Source organism: Megalobrama amblycephala, linkage group LG7 (assembly GCF_018812025.1).
Source record: "Megalobrama amblycephala isolate DHTTF-2021 linkage group LG7, ASM1881202v1, whole genome shotgun sequence".
NCBI lineage: Eukaryota > Metazoa > Chordata > Actinopteri > Cypriniformes > Xenocyprididae > Megalobrama > Megalobrama amblycephala.
The window spans coordinates 47,526,737-47,542,950 of NC_063050.1; the positions used below are offsets into that span (position 1 = coordinate 47,526,737).

The 16,214-nt window shown below is 37.4% G+C and overlaps 1 protein-coding gene across 1 annotated transcript; it reads right to left on the reverse strand.

The window, feature by feature from the left end:
* Positions 1-281: 281 nt before the first annotated feature.
* On the reverse strand, positions 282-15,279 carry LOC125272768 (FERM domain-containing protein 7). Its single transcript, XM_048197864.1, has 12 exons — positions 14,985-15,279; positions 10,417-10,521; positions 9,878-9,920; positions 7,185-7,263; positions 6,947-7,044; positions 6,741-6,855; positions 6,445-6,592; positions 6,225-6,320; positions 5,441-5,604; positions 3,523-3,591; positions 3,064-3,139; positions 282-2,989 (listed from the first exon to the last, which is right to left on the reverse strand). Exons 1-12 carry the CDS (start codon positions 15,111-15,113, stop codon positions 1,934-1,936), a joined length of 2,178 nt encoding a protein of 725 aa, XP_048053821.1. The 5' UTR covers positions 15,114-15,279; the 3' UTR covers positions 282-1,933.
* Positions 15,280-16,214: the final 935 nt, after the last annotated feature.

Consider the following 16,214-nt stretch of genomic DNA (forward strand, 5'->3'; position numbering starts at 1 on the left):
GTACTATAGTATATATAAGGTTAAAATGCAAACCTTGTAGTGCTAAATGAGCTTGACTTTGCAATAAATTACATATCTCATTTATTGACAAAATTTCACATCCTTGCAAAAATGTTTTAAATACATTTCACTATGGTAGCACAAATGTCAAAGAAAGAATTGCTAGTGTTTTCCCCATTACACAAACATCTGAAAATCAGTTTTCATTTTCAGCTAACAGAATCCATTTTTATTAGTTACATAAACATGGACTTGGCTTTACTTTTCCTGAAAATTAAGATTTACTCAGAATCACCACAGAATGATTATTCACTCAGTACATTTTAAGAAATAATGACTCATTAAAAGTATAGTTTACCCAAGACACTTTAGTCATCATTTACATAACCTCATGTTTTTTTTTTCAAATTCCGTGCAACACAGTTTTGAAAGAAATCCTATCAAGTCTTTTCATGTCTGATTCATGTGTTGAGTTTTCTGACTCAGATCTTTCCAATCAGTTGATCCACTTCACAAAACCATTCTGAATGATTCACTCAGGTATCGATTTGATCCAGTTCATCCTTTTCTTCTTGTATTCCACAGAAGAAAGTCAAACAGGTTTGGAATGACATGAGGGTGAGTAATTGATGACAGAATTTTCATATCAGGGTGAACTATACCTTTACATATATTCAAAGCAGCTTACAACAAAATATAACTTTTGATCAGAGATGCAAAAAAGACATGAAATATTTCTTTTTTTTTTTTTTATTTACAGAAAATATTACCTCTTGTCACCTGATTAATAATGTGCCCCTCTGTTTTTGTTACTACCACACAGAAAAAAAGGCACAAAAGCTGTCACTGGGGTAGTACCCTTTCAGGCTTTTAGGGCTAAATAAGGTTCAAAAGGGTACCGCCCCAGTGACAGATTTGTACCATTTCTTCTGAGAGTGCAATGCCTGCAGTTCTTAAAGGCACAATATGTAATTTTCGCCACTAGAGTTCGCTTATTCAAAACAAAGGTGTAACTTGATGACGCCGTAAATGAGTGTGGAATTATGGGATTTGCATGTCGTCTTCACTTCCACAGCTAGCCGATGGTAAGGAATCTGACGGACGCGGGCAGAAATCACATTCATGGATGAGCTAATGTATTAAAGTTTTATTAACATTACTGTGGTATGAAGCAGGACGAGTCGAGAGCTGTGGGAGTGGAACGAGGCCGTTGGAGCAAATGCTAATGAAAGACACCTGCGATACACACCGATTTCGAGTCCAGCGGAGCTTTTATTATGCTTATGCTGCAGTCGGCCACTTCTGCTCTTTTCATTGCGTATGTGGGGTAACGCAGCACTGTTTTACATGGTTAAAACAACCATACTAAATACATTTGAGTGTGTTGACACTATAGCGTTACCCTATGGGTTCACTCAGTAGTGTTGTAGTACTCAAGACCGGTCTTGATCTTGAGACCGGTCTTAAGAAGACCATTTTTTTTGAAGGTGTTGTCTTGGTCTTGACTGTATTTGGTCTCAGACTATCTGGTCTTGGACTTGACTCGCTTTCACCCTACCTTGGTCTTGGTCTTGTCTTGGTCTCAAACCCTAAAAGTCTTGGTCTGAACACATACTGGTCTTGGTCATGACTTGCTCTTGGATTAGGTGGTCTAGACTACAACACTAGCTATGAGAGACTTGTTGCACTTTGCAGGAATCTAGATCGATATTTGTAAAATGGAAATCGATGGTAGACGTAGTTGACAGGCGACGCAATTTCTCTGGATTTAAACATCATTGGAAAAGTAAGTACACAAGTCAACAAAATATATAACATTGTTCTAGTAATGTTTGGTTATTTTAACCTAAAAATCTTACATATTGTGCCTTTAACTGTTTATATTATTTGTTGAGCCCCATCATTTAGGGCTCCAAAATTCTGAGCATGGCTACTACAACTTCATCACCTTAACAGTGGTGAGAGTTGTGTTTTCCTGATCATTCGGGCATTCCTCTTCCTCTTCCTCTTCCTCTCCATCCTCTTCATCAAGTTGGAGGCTTCCAGAAGAGAAGCGCATGCGTGCCAGTGGTCCAGAACGTACCACTTTACCCAGTGCAGGAAAATATGGGTAGAAGGTGTCTGAATCCGAATCACTATAACTACTTGTGCCAAGTACGCATAAAGAAGTGGGTCTTTCTGGGAGAGGGGCAGGACTTAGAGGAAGGTAGGTGGGCCTGGCAGGAACCTGGTGCCGAGAAAGATGTGGATAATATCCCAGCGGGCGATACTCGGATGCATATGCAGCGGCGTTTGAGGCAAGTGTAGGTCGCTGGAATTTGAAGTCTGGTTGGCTTGAGGCTCGACGCGGCAAGCCAGTCTGAAAGGTGGAGTCGTCGCTGTAATGGCCTGCTTCAACTCTACTCAAGTCCAGTTTCCTATTCAACCCAGCCCTCAGCCCTAGTCCTCCTCTGGGGTATCTCGATTCGGCTAATCCCAGTCCAGCAGGACGGAGCCTTTCCTGCTGCTTCTGAAGTTGTGGCGACAAGCAAGAGGATGGCAAGGACGAGTGGGCAATTCGTCTGGGCAAGTATTGCAGAGGCACATGGTTGTGATGGGTTTGAGGGAGGCGGTCTAGGGATGAAGACGTGTGGTCTTGCAGTATGTACGGGTGAGTGGCGAGTGGGAAAGTGGGCAGAACAGGGTGGAACTGGAGGTGGGGCGTGTTAGGATAGAGGAGCACGAGATGCTGGGCGTTGGGAGACAATCGTCTCTTTGCCTTCTGTCTCTGGGCTCCTCTACCACGATGTTCTACTCCTGATGTAGACAGTGAACGAAGCTTGGGTGAGGCAGAGTTGCTTGAGAAGGCAGGATTTCTTAACAAGGGCCTGGATCGCTCAAGCTCATTAGTGAACATGACTTCCACCGCAGATAGACTGCGCTTTGCTACGCCTGTCTGTTCGCTGTGTTGCCCGGCAACAGTTTGGTTGGGAGGTAGATGCTCGTACAGCTGTGTGAGAAAGAAACAAATGTGAGAAACAGGATCCAAAAACACATCTGAAATGTAAGTAACAAGTACAATACCTGCTTAGAGACGTCAGTTAGTATGTCAGGAGAGGATCTGCATTGTCGAGTGTCATATTCAGACTTGCAGTAACTTCTGAAAATAAAAATGCAAAACAGGCTGTAGATGCAGTGAAAAACAAACCCCTACAGCACTGTCCAATTTACTAAAGAATCTGTTTTTGCGACTTAAAGGGAAAATGTTAAAACGCATCCCAACTTTGGTCATCATTTGTCCATCCATGTTGCTGTGGGTTTCAGAAGTGTGCTTTGTTTGAGTGGCTCAGTACAGTAACATTGACCCAACTGCTGGCGTTAGTTAAGGCTACCTAACTGTCTAATCCAGTAGAAGACAGCAAGAGTGTTTGGAAAATCATTATGTATAATTTATGTTATTCCCTTTAGTCCCACAGAAATTTATGCAAAATTTATGCACAAATGTTTTCTCTTTAAATCTCAACACCCAACATAACATCTTACCTTTCAAAAGGCAAATGTTTCTTGCCTCCAGAGCCCACACACTCAAGAAGTTGCTTCTGTGTCCTGCCACTACAATATCACAATTGTAAACATTAAAAGATTTTTTACAAGACAATTATTGCTGATATGCAAAAATAATCCCATCAAGTCTTGTTCACACTCAAAGTGATTTTCTTGAATATTTGGAATTCCTGCCACTGGATGCCCTAACATTATTTGTGGCTTGCAAAACAGAGTTATACACTACCATTCAAAGATTTGGGGTTGGTAATATCTTGGAAATAAGTCTCCTTATGCTCATGCTTTTATTTGATCAAACATATAGTAAAACAGTAATATAGTGAAATATTATTACAATTTAAATGCTGATTTTGTGCATTTCTCATTATTATCAATATTGAAAACAGTTGTTCTGCGTAATATTTTTGTGGGGACTGAAACTTTTCTCAGGATTCTTTAAAGGGATAGTTCACCCAAAACTGAAAATTTGATGTTTATCTGCTTACCCCCAGCGCATCCAAGATGTAGGTGTCTTTGTTTCTTCAGTAGAACACAAAAGATGATTTTTAACTGCAACCGCTGAGGTCTGTCAGACAAATCCAAATTAAACCCTGCAGCTCGTGACGACACATTGATGTTCTAAGACACGAAACGATCGGTTTGTGCGATAAACCGAACAGTATTTATATCATTTTTTAACTCTAATACACCACTATGTCCAACCGCGTGCAGCACTCATTAGTAAGGTCTGATCGCGCTCTGACAGCGGCACTGATGTCTCGCTCTCATTGAAGTATATGCGCGAGACATCACTGCCATTGTCAGAGCACGATCAGACCTCACGAATCGAGTGATGAATGCAGTTGGACATAGTGGTGTATTAGAGGTAAAAAATGATATAAATACTGTTCGGTTTCTCGCACAAACCGATCGTTTCGTGTCTAAGGACATCAATGTGTCGTCACGAGCCGCAGGGTTTAATTTGGATTTGTCTGTCGTGTTTTATTTAAGTTCCCGCCGACTTGCATTATACCACTGACAGACGGCAGCGGTTGGAGTTAAAAATCATCATTTGTGTTCTACTGAAGAAACAAAGACACCTACATCTTGGATGCGCTGGGGGTAAGCAGATAAACATCAAATTTTAATTTTTGGGTGAACTATCCCTTTAATGAATAGAAAGTTCAACAGAACCGCATTTACTATATATGAAATTGATTTTTTTATAACAATGTAAAAGACTACTGTCATTTTTGATCAGTTTAATGCGTCCTTGCTGAATAAAAGTTTTAAACTTTTGATCAGTAGTGTATATTGCTGGTAAAAACAAGACTACATTCTATTTTTACAATCAGTTTTCATGCTGCTAAAAATAAATGTTTGTGTGTATAAAAAATCCAGCAGTCCATGATGCATCATATCCTGAACATAATGAATGTTTGTCAATACATGAATCGATGCTGACAGTTTCTGACCCATCATTTTTCATGTATGTGGGCAGAGACATTTCATATTGTAGAGTAAAATCACTCACAGTGACTAACTTCTCCATCTTGCCTTCATTCAACTATAGTATCTGATCATGTCGCTACATTGCTGCTCATTTGCATCAAGTTAAACTATTCTCAACTTTGTCATATTGCTAGTCAAATGTCATGTAATGTCGCCAATGGTTACTGTTGCTCATTTCGTCGGTTATCGTCAACTCTCACTAAATCGCTGTCAGTGTGAAAGCACTTTCACACATATAAACCAACGACTGTAGTCTCTAGTTGTGTGTTCAAAAAAAAAAAATAAAAAATAAAAATTAGAACTGCTCTGTTTAATATCCTCATTACACTCTCTCAGAGGGTATTAGACAACTGGGGCTTCTCATTGCATTCCACAAATCTAAAGTCATTCTCTCTCACACACATACCTGTATCTGAAACTGGATCCTTTGCTAGACAGAATGGACTTTTGATGTGACTTGGGCTCCTCAGCAAGTCTGAAGAAAGCATGATACTCCACACACATTTTCCAGAACGCCTTACACACATCTCTGCTGGCCATAGAAAACTCAACAGTGTCCCTCCTCGAAGGCTAACACAGTAAGAGTTGAGTGAATGACAGATTAAGATTGTTAAAGCATTTTCAGACTCAAATTAAATGCCTTCAGAGTCAGACTAATGCTAGCTTATTAGAAATACATTCCAATAAACATTTTTCCTTCCTGTAGTAGCTCAAAAATAGTGACCTATGCTAGCAACATCAAGGTCATGGGTTTGATTCCCAGGGAATGCATTAACTGATCAAATGTGTACCTTGAATGCAATGTAAGTTTCTTTGGATAGAAGCTTCTGCATACATGTAAATGTAATTTTTACCATTTCATTGGTGCTAATTATTTATTAAGAGGATAAACAAAAGTTGTGCATCTGCCTTCTTCCTTTTTTTTTTATGTGGTTTATCTTTCTTTTCTTTTCTATCTCATTGTTGTCTCTCATGATAAATTGCTTGTGCTGTTCCTCATTTGTAAGTCTGCCAGCTTTGGATAAAATTGTCTGCTAAATGACTAAATGTAAATCTAGAAGTCAGCACTAATGTTCCAAATATAATATATGAAGAGAAATATAATTTCAATTGTTGCAGAGGAACTATTGTTTTCTTTTCCCCACAGTTTCCCAACAGTGCTAGTAATGGAGGGATTGTTTGTGTCTCACCCCAGTTTCAGTGTGGAGTTTGATCAGGAAATGTTTCCTCTTGAAGCTTAGCTTACGGACCTTGGCCCAGCTGAAGGTATTGATCTTTGTGTTTCCCTGATAATGGTATAAGATGTTAAATATTTAAACATGTAAGAGAGAATTTATATTTCTTAGCTGCATTTAAGGTTGTTGTGCATATGTAAGCATGTAAATGTAAGCATTTATATCTGTACAGTACCTGAAAAACGAGTACCCCCATATGTGTGACAGCGAGGTTGATTCTCATGCCTTCTCCATCATGGGCAGGGTGAGGACGGATCCCGTACATGTCCATTTTCCGGGCAACCTCCAACAAATGCACATCTGATTCAGCAGGAGTGTGGCCTCTGTCACCAAAATCCAAATTAAGTTAATGGACAAAATTAAAGATGTTCAATTACTCATCTGTCACAGCATATTGTACATTATAAGAGCTGCATGTTAATGGGAATATTATCATTTTGTTATGCTCATACTGTGTGTAACTGATGTTACCTGTGCTTTTTGTGAAAGCGAATGATTTTGTGGTCCAAGTACTCCTGGTTTGGCACATATTGCTTATTTTCAAGATGATGAGCATCCAACTCATCATCATAATCCCCAATTTCTGCTACAAATGGGGACAGAGAGGGAAAACGATAAAGTGTATATGATAATCAAACAGATGGCATGTAAACTTTCAATGAGGTAAGAGGAGATACCTTGCAGTATATGAGAGACCAGCAGGGCGGCACTGTTATCATTACAGGTGAGGCTGCCATTTGACAGATCCTGTTTGATCTGAAGGGCAAACAGATACCTGTATAAAAGAGGCAGCAGTCAGACTGAACGCATATCACCTATCACCATCTATTTATCGGTAGTCAGACTGAACGCATATCACCTATCATCATCTATTAATCGGTCTATGTAATAGATAAGCATGTGCTTGTGGTTTACCTGGTTAAGCCTCTCTGCAGTTGTCCTGGGTCAGGAGGGAAAAATTTCACTATGAAATGGAACGCCACATCACTGGTATCTATGGGAAGTGCACAATCTTATTTGACCCTACTAGCATTAAAACTACTTTATTAATAATCTTAATATTAACTAAAGGATCAAGCAGACAGTGATATTCTAATGGTTAAGCATCTGGGATGGTAAATAAAAGGTTCAATCTAGGGAACTGCTGGAATTGGTGAATACTAACTTCTGAGACCACATATTCAAATTAGGGGATACAGAAAGCATCTGTAGTTGAAAGTGGGGTAAGATGTGCCAAGGGGTACATTCTCAAGATACAGTATTTTAATGTATTTTTAAAAGTATGTTCATTTGCAAAAAATGCTGCTGACATGCAAAAAAAGCATGTCAGCAGCATTTTTAGCTGTTCATGGAGTTTTCTACGTGGGCAGTATAATGAGTGTTGTGTCAAAGAGTTTTGGGGGCAAGTTGGATTTCTGAATCACTGAATCACTTTTTTTCTTTTTGAGAGCACAGTGGCTCAGCAGGTAACACTGTCGCCTCACAGCAAGGATGTTCCCTAGTTCGTGTCTCAGCTGAGCCAGGAAGCTTTTCTGTGTGGAGTTTGCATGTTCTCCCTGTGTCTGTTTCCTCCAGGTGCTCTGCTCCAGGAACATGCAGTATAGATGAATTGGAGACACTAAATATTGTCCGTAGGTGTGAATTAATGTGTGTGTGTGTGAGTGTGTGAGTCCCAAGCCATGTAATAGGGCTGGGGAAAGACCTGGTGACCTACCCCGGAAAAATCATTGCCAAGAAAGTTCACGGACAGTCTCTCACGTATGACAAGAGATGGCCCATAGAATCACCAAGAGTTGGATACGTTTGAAATGGTTAATGAATGAATGATTTTATGGCACAGTGTTGCAGATGGCTAAAATATATTAAAGGTTTATTTCACCTAAAGATGAAAATTACTCACCCTCATGTCATTCCAAACCCTTTTTTCCAAAGACTTTCATTCATCTTCAGAACACAAATGAAGATCTTTTTTGATGAAATCAATGAAATTGATGAAACAATTCCTGTCCTTCCATAACTACACAACTGACACTTTGATGCTTCAAAAAGTTCATAAAGAGACTGTAAAACTAATAATATATATGAATTGAGTGGTTTAGTCCAAATTTTTCTGAAGAGACTCAATCTCAAACAGATTGAATTTAGGCTTTTATTCACATAAACATTTATCAACGCACACATCAGTTGTGGTAAACAGAAGCTCAAACATGTTTGCTTGACTTGAGAACCAATGAGGTTCATTCTCATGTGTTACGCAGCACGTTTGAGCTTATGCAAGAGCCAATGAGGTTTGTTCTGGCGCATTAAGCAAGTAAGGTTGAGCTTCTGTTTATGTTCATTGATCAAGGTTTATATGTGATTAACCCTTAAATGCATACCTCGGGTCTTTAGTGACCCAGGACGTCATTCACTACCCTCCTTCTCATTCATTTTTTAAAGTTAGACTTCAACCTTCTTGGTATTCCTGAATTGATTCATTATAAAGAATATAACATGAAAAAAATCATAAAATTATAAAAGAATGCCTATTTTTGAATTCATTTTTTGTGAAAATTGTATAGGGTCGCTAACGACCCGAGGTGTCTATCAGTGTACGTATATTTTTTCTGCACAACAATAATTGAATCTTAGATGACGAAATAAGTGCAATTCACCTTTATTCCACAAGGTGGCAATGTCTGTTACACAATGCTGAAGTGATGACTCTTTCAGACAGAAAACGAAATAAGAAAAACATGAAATGGCTCAGTGATTTACTGCAGAGCAAGTACTAAACGCAATCAAATATGACTGTAACTGTCACTGGATGGATCTGGTGAAGCTGTTAGTGATTGAAATATTGATTTTGAAGATGTTAAAATTATATAGTTCTGAGAATATGTTTGAGATCGCGAATAGGCTCATATTTGTGACCTCAAACATAAAACTAGCCTATTATTTGCTGAATTTACTGGGAAATTAGCTCTGACGAGGACAGTGATGATGGCATAAAACATCTGCTCAAACTGAACCCTTTCAAGTTCCAAAAGTTAACAAAATATGATTTATTTTATTCTGTAATTGCTACTCTAATATCAGAGGAGTTTTATATTATCGCGACAGGTAGAGATCCTTCCATGTTAGATATTGATCTGGGTCTATAAAGACCCGAATATGTAAGAATGATTGGTGAAACAGTCATGCATTTAAGGGTTAAAAGCCTAAATTAAATCTGTTCATCATATAAAACGATTGTGTCTCTTCAGACAAATTTGACTAAACCTCTTAATTCATATGGATTAGTTTTACGATCTCTTTATGAACTTTTTGAAGTGTCAAAGTTCCAGCTGCGTAGCTGTCAATGGGACAGAAAGCTCTCAGATTTCATGAAAGATCATCAGAAGAACAAAAGTCTTACGGGTTTGGAACGACATGACAGAATTTTCATTTTGTGGGTGAACTATTCCTTTAAGTGTATCAATTTGACCTCTAAATCCCTTTTCCTTGCCAATAAAACTTAACTAAAGTTGTCACACCATTCACCAAGTTACCAAGCATTTGCTGAACAAATAATCAACTGAAAATTAACCAAGTGGACCTTGTCACAAGACGACCACTACAAAACTCACTTTTGATCTGCTTAGCCACTGGTTTCAGGAGTTCAAGCCAGACCTGTAGAAGAAACATTAAGACCTGATTTAATTTTCTATTGCATCAAAAAAAAAAAATCCATTTGACAAGTGTAGATAAAGCAACTATTTCAAGGGACAGTTCACTCATAAATAAAAACATTGTCATTGTTCAACCTCATGGACGCTGATGAGATCAGTTACTCTGAGTTGATCAATTTTTATTTGTGAACAATCCATTCAGATCAGTTTTCTGAACTGGATAAACCGATTTTAAATTTGTATTTTTTTCTACTTCTCTCATGAAGTCACTGCAAAGAGTTAGGCGAATGTCATAATTTCCAAAGTGCTTTTACATCCTTTTTAAAGCTTGAAAGATCTAGACCCCATTCATTATAATTGCATGAAAAAGAGCGACCAACAACATTATTGAAAATTTCTTCTTTTGTGCTCCATGAGGGTACAACATACTCATTTTTTAGGGTGAACTATTCCTTTAAGGGCTGCTATTGACATCACTGACAGGTCAAAGGACTCACATAGCTGCCAGTATGGTGACGAAACTCCAGGCCAAAGTACTCCTTCTCCAGCAGCTTTAGATGACCACACACCTTATTGAAGAAATCAGAACCCAGAATCTTTCTCTGCAGAAAGACGAAGAAGAATAAACCACAGACATTTTATACTGGTCTCAGTGCTGCCTGCATCAATGTAACTTAAATGATGTGACTGCAGTGTCACTGTGAAATTACTCCTCGGATTTGCTTCTTTCTTCCATTTCTATTACTTGATGCGGGTGTTAACGAGATGGTGATGCGATTTGAGCAGAATGTTACTGTTAAAGCAACTTTCTCTGGTAATTGAATCTGCAGCAACTGAACTGCTCAAACAGAATTATGGGGAAGTCAGATGCTCACTGAGTCAGCCTCAAAATACAGGGTTGCTATCTGATGAGTGTGTTTGTGGGCACATATGTGTGTGAGGATGTGTCACTAAACCCTGTATTTACTGTGACAGCGGGGCATAGAAACTCCCCATTATCTTGTCAAAGACAAGGAACAAAATAAGATAGAGGGATAAAGTCAGGGACAAGTGTGAGATAGAGAGGTTAAAACAGACCACAGTACAAAAATAAAGAAAGATCTGTGCAACTCATGGCAGGGTGAAGTTACGTCAGAATATACAGACTTTGTAAATATGTGTGAAGACATAATGGATGCTTTTTTTGCACTGTTTATTCAGGACAAATCTGACTTTCAACAGTGAATCATCATTGAACATGTGCTTTAATCCAGTTTTGTCTAGGGAATATAATCAAATGACATTTTTACAGAAAACGTGACGCGCTTGTCCGTGCAAGTGTTGCCACCATGATGTCAGAATGTTGTGGCTAGCAAAATTATTTATATGTTGTTATAGTATTTATTAATATTTTGAATTAGCTTTTGTTTTTAGTTTTAATTTTAATTTTAGGTTAGCTCCTGTTCTGTCATCATTGTTTTGTACCAGTGTTAGTTTTTGCATAGTTTTATGTAAACGTATTACTTTGAGTTTGATGAAATTAAACCATTTAAAGGATTACTTCACTTTCAAAAGAAAATTACTCCAAGCTTTACTCACCCTCAAGCCATCCTAGGTGTATATGACTTTCTTGTTTCTGACGAAGACAATCTGAGAAATATTAATAAATATCCTGACGCATCCGAGCTTTATAATAATAATAATAATAAACTTTATTTTATATAGCGCCTTCACAGAAACATATAAATACAATAAACATACATTTGAGCAAAATTAAGAGAAGAAAAAAAAAATGCATTATATAAAAAGCAAAACAAAACACATTATTAAAAATAATCACTTGTATGCAAGCCTAAAAAAGTAAGTTTTAAGTGAAGATTTATAAACACTAAAAGAGTCAGCATGTCTGATCTCATTGGGAAGAGCATTCCAGAGTTTGGGAGCAAAAGAAGAAAAAGCCCGGTCACCCATAGAGCGTAAACGTGTAGAAGGTACAATTAAAAAGCCAGAATCAGAAGAACGAAGATTGCGTCTTGGGGTGTATGCAGTTAAAAGTTCGGACAGATATTGTGGCGCTAAACCATTCAAGGCCTTGTAGGTGAGCATGAGAATTTTAAAAATTAATGGCAGTAATGTGCTACCAAACGAGTATGAGCTGAAGAAAGTGTCTCCATCCATCATAAACATATTCTACGCAGCTCCAGAGGGTTAATAAAGGCCTTCTGAAGTGAAGCGATGCGTTTGTGTAAAAAATATAATACAAGTTATGTAGTAAAATATGTAGCTTCCGCCAGACCGCCTTCCATATTTAAATTATGGCATAAAATGGAACTGGCGTCACTTTCTTCAGTTCATACTCGTTTGGTAGCGCATAAGGTTCGTCAGGATGCGTCAGGATATTTATTAATATTTCTCAGATTGTCCTCGTCAGAAATAAGAAAGACATATGCACCTAGGATGGCTTGAGGGTGAGTAAATCTTAGGATTATTTTCATTTGAAAGTGAACTAATCCTTGAAGGCAATCAGTTTCCTCAAACCATTTAAAGGTGCTACAGAGGATGTTTTGTTTTATACATTTTTGCAATATTACTTGAAACTGTCTTTACTAACTGATAAAAGACTATTTATTAGGTGCACTGAAAGGAATAATATTAATATACATCATCTGTGCACGAGGTAGGGCCTTAAAAACATCAGCCAACCATTTACGTGATCATCGAGTAAACGATTGGCCCTCTGGCTTGTCAATCACTGCCGTGACGTTCCTTGTGCGAGACGTGCGCGGCTGCGCGCTCCAGTAACTTTCCACACTCCACAGGCGCCGCATGCAATGTTTTTGTCAGGAGACAGGAGTAACAACTGCAGATTATGAGTTACCTGCGGTGAGTCCGACATAATGAATCCACTAACACGACACAGCGAATGCCGGTGGTAAACACTCGTGTTCCAATACTTGTGCACGAGTTTATGAGGCGTTCCCTCGAAATAAGCTGTGAAGGAGGGGGGTTGTTCTTACGCATGCGCTCATTTCAAAAACTCACTAACAGTCTTTGGATTCTCAGTCGACAAAAAGATCCTCTTTAGCACCTTTAAGTAGCTAGTTGTTAAGACCTAGATTTATTTCAAACTGAATGAGTGGAATAAACTTAAAATCTTTAAGTTGAGTTTACTCAAATAATTTACTAAACTAAACACTAAAATATAAGTGACTTTAACTTAATGTATATGAGTTTACAGTACTCAAGGCAATCAGTGTCCTCAAATGGTTTGCGTTACAGTAACTTATCGAGTTTTACAGTATTAATTTTATGTGCTTTCCTCATTTTTATTTTTTTTTTTTTTATTTCTGTTTAGCTTTTAGTTTTAATAATTTTAGTTCTTAAACCTAAACTTATTTTATTTAATTTAGTTGCCAAGACTATATTTCTAAGTTTCATTTAACTTTTTCAAGTTTTATCTTCTAATATTTATGTTTTATTATATTTCAGATTAATTTCAGTTAACGAAAATGACTTTTAATAGTTTTAGTTAACTATAACACTGGTAGCCACTAGTTACTAAGGCATTCCTATGTGGTTGCTATGCTCTGAGTGGTCGGTTACTAAAACAGCCAGAAATTTCCCTCTTTTAGTGTAAATTTACAAGATTTTATACACATTTTTAAGTATTTTGCTCAGACAAGCAATAGCATAGCTCTCATCAACAAGCCACACGCTCTAAGGTACCATTCATGTCATTAAAAAAACCTAACCCTCAGTATTAAAAAATAATAACAGCAAGCACCACAAAATATGCTGAAATTACATTCTTTTTACCAAGTATTGATTAAAACAACAGATTGTCTCTCTACAACCTGACATCTTTCTCTCAGATTTCTTGTATTTTTCAGTGCTTCTAATTGCCTGTTTTGCCCGAGGGTGTAGGGGAATGCTGGCGTGCTCTCTGGAATGAGGCCAGGACAAGCTTCTGTTCAGTGTAGGCCATGATATTTACCCCTATTCAGTCACACACATGCCTCACGGGCACTAAATCTCTCACTCACTCACTCATTCACTCACTCTCTGTCCTTTTTTTCTGTCCATCTCCCCACCACCCTGACTTTATATCTCACCTGCTTTTTCTGACTGGTAGGACAAGCTTGTGTTGTGTAAAAGCAGTGAAAACCCCCAGGCACGTACACACACATACACACAGAGCATCCCCCATGAAGCAGAAGCAGCAGCAGATAATGGGACATGAAATGATGCTCCTTTACAAGCAAAACACAGCTAGAGTAAAAGTGAGAGAACCCCTTACACATACACACACACATACACACACTAGACCACAAAAGATGGTTTTGACAAAGGATGTAGCCTATTTTTTTAATTAATTACTTTTTAAATGAGGAAACGTAAAGAGATGTAAAGTGATATATTAATGCAAACATATTAAAAGTCAAAATTATGTATTGTCCTTGTTACCAGCTACACATACTTAAGTGATTATTTAATATAGACATAAACATTACAAAATGTAATTATAGGATAGACTTGGCTTGTTGTCACACTGTCACAATATTTCACAGGCTGTAGGGTTATTTCTGAAAGCCATTGTCAAATAGCTTGAAGTCTCAGCCACAAAAAAGCTACACTTTTACTTCCCAGGAAAAAAAAAAAAAAAAAAAAAATACAGTTCACTGAACACATTCAGTGCCTCAGCAGAGTTGTCACACTATATGGGGTATTTTGAACATTTCATCAAACATACAGATATATCAAACTATTATTTGGGCAACAAGTAAATATGCATATGACATTTATGAAAACTAACCTACACAGTTAAAATCTACCTTCATTATACAGCTGAATCTAGTCTGAGTGCACGCCATGTGGTTTTATTGTGTTTAGTTGTTTAGCTTACGCAACAGATAGCAAAAAATATGATGCTATTAGAATGTTAGTTTGGAGACAAAGCTCACAAAACATATTCTCGACTAAGAACCGCAGGTTTGAAACCCGCACGCAAAACCACTGCTATAGAAAAAAAAAGAAGCATTTGTGACAACTTGCCCCGGTCTGTATAAATATATATATTATTTCTCACCTCCACCTCGAAAACTCTCTCACTGTCGTCTAAGAAGACGACGCGTAATCGCAGTTTCTCATTCTTGTTCTTCGTCCGCGCAGCTGTCCTATTGACAGGTGTCTTCAGCAACTCGAACTTATCCCCCATCTTCTGCGCCTTTAGGGTTTAAACACCACACTTTTCATTTAAATAAAGGACAGAGTGTCCATAATGTGGGACGTTATCCGTTTGATGCTGTAGTGAGGGAGTTGCGCGCGGCGGTCTCGTGACGACTGTTCACGCATCCTGTTCTTAAACTGAGCAGCATCAGCAGCACTACTGCATCTGATCTCAGTGCAGAGCATCTACCTCACGAGTTACAATCAACACAAGTCTGTAAAACGCGGTTTCATGTTGTAAACAAAATTACTGACCGTAAATATTTCGTCACTTTATTCATCGTTGTGGACGCTAAATAAAGTCCAAAGTAAAGAAAAGCCAACGAAAAATGGCAATAATTACTATAGGCTAAAGATAAAAAAGCCTACACACACACGATAGCCTCTATATATATATATATATATATATATATATATATATATATATATATATATATATACTACCGTTCAAAAGTTTGGGGTCAGTAAGATTTTTTAATGTTTTAAAAGAAGTATCTTCTGCTCACCAAGCCTGCATTTATTTGATTAAAAATACAAACAAAAACAGTAATATTGTGAAATATTATTCCAATTTAAAACAGCTGTTTTCTATGTCAATATACAGTAAAGTGTAATTTATTCCTGTGATCAAAGCTGAATTTTCAGCATCATTACTTCAGTCTTCAGTGTCACATGATCATTCAGAAATCAATCTAATATGATGATTTGATGTTCAAGAAACATTCATTATTATTATCAATGTTGAAAACAGTTGTGTACAATTTTTTTTTCAAAATTCTTCGATGAATAGAAAGTTCAAAAGAACAGCATTTATTTAAAATAGAATATTTTCTAACATTATAATTGTCTTTACTGTAACTTTTGATCAGTTTAACTCATCCTTAATGAATAAAAGTATTGATTAATTTTATTTCTATCCCCCAAAAATAAAATTAAAATTCTTACCGACCCCTAACTTTTGAACGGTAGTGTTTAATGTTACAAAAGATTTAGATTTCAGACAAATGCTGTTCTTTTGAACTTTCTATTCATCATAGCATCATGAAATAAAAATGTAAATAACTGTTTTCAACATTGATAATAATCATAA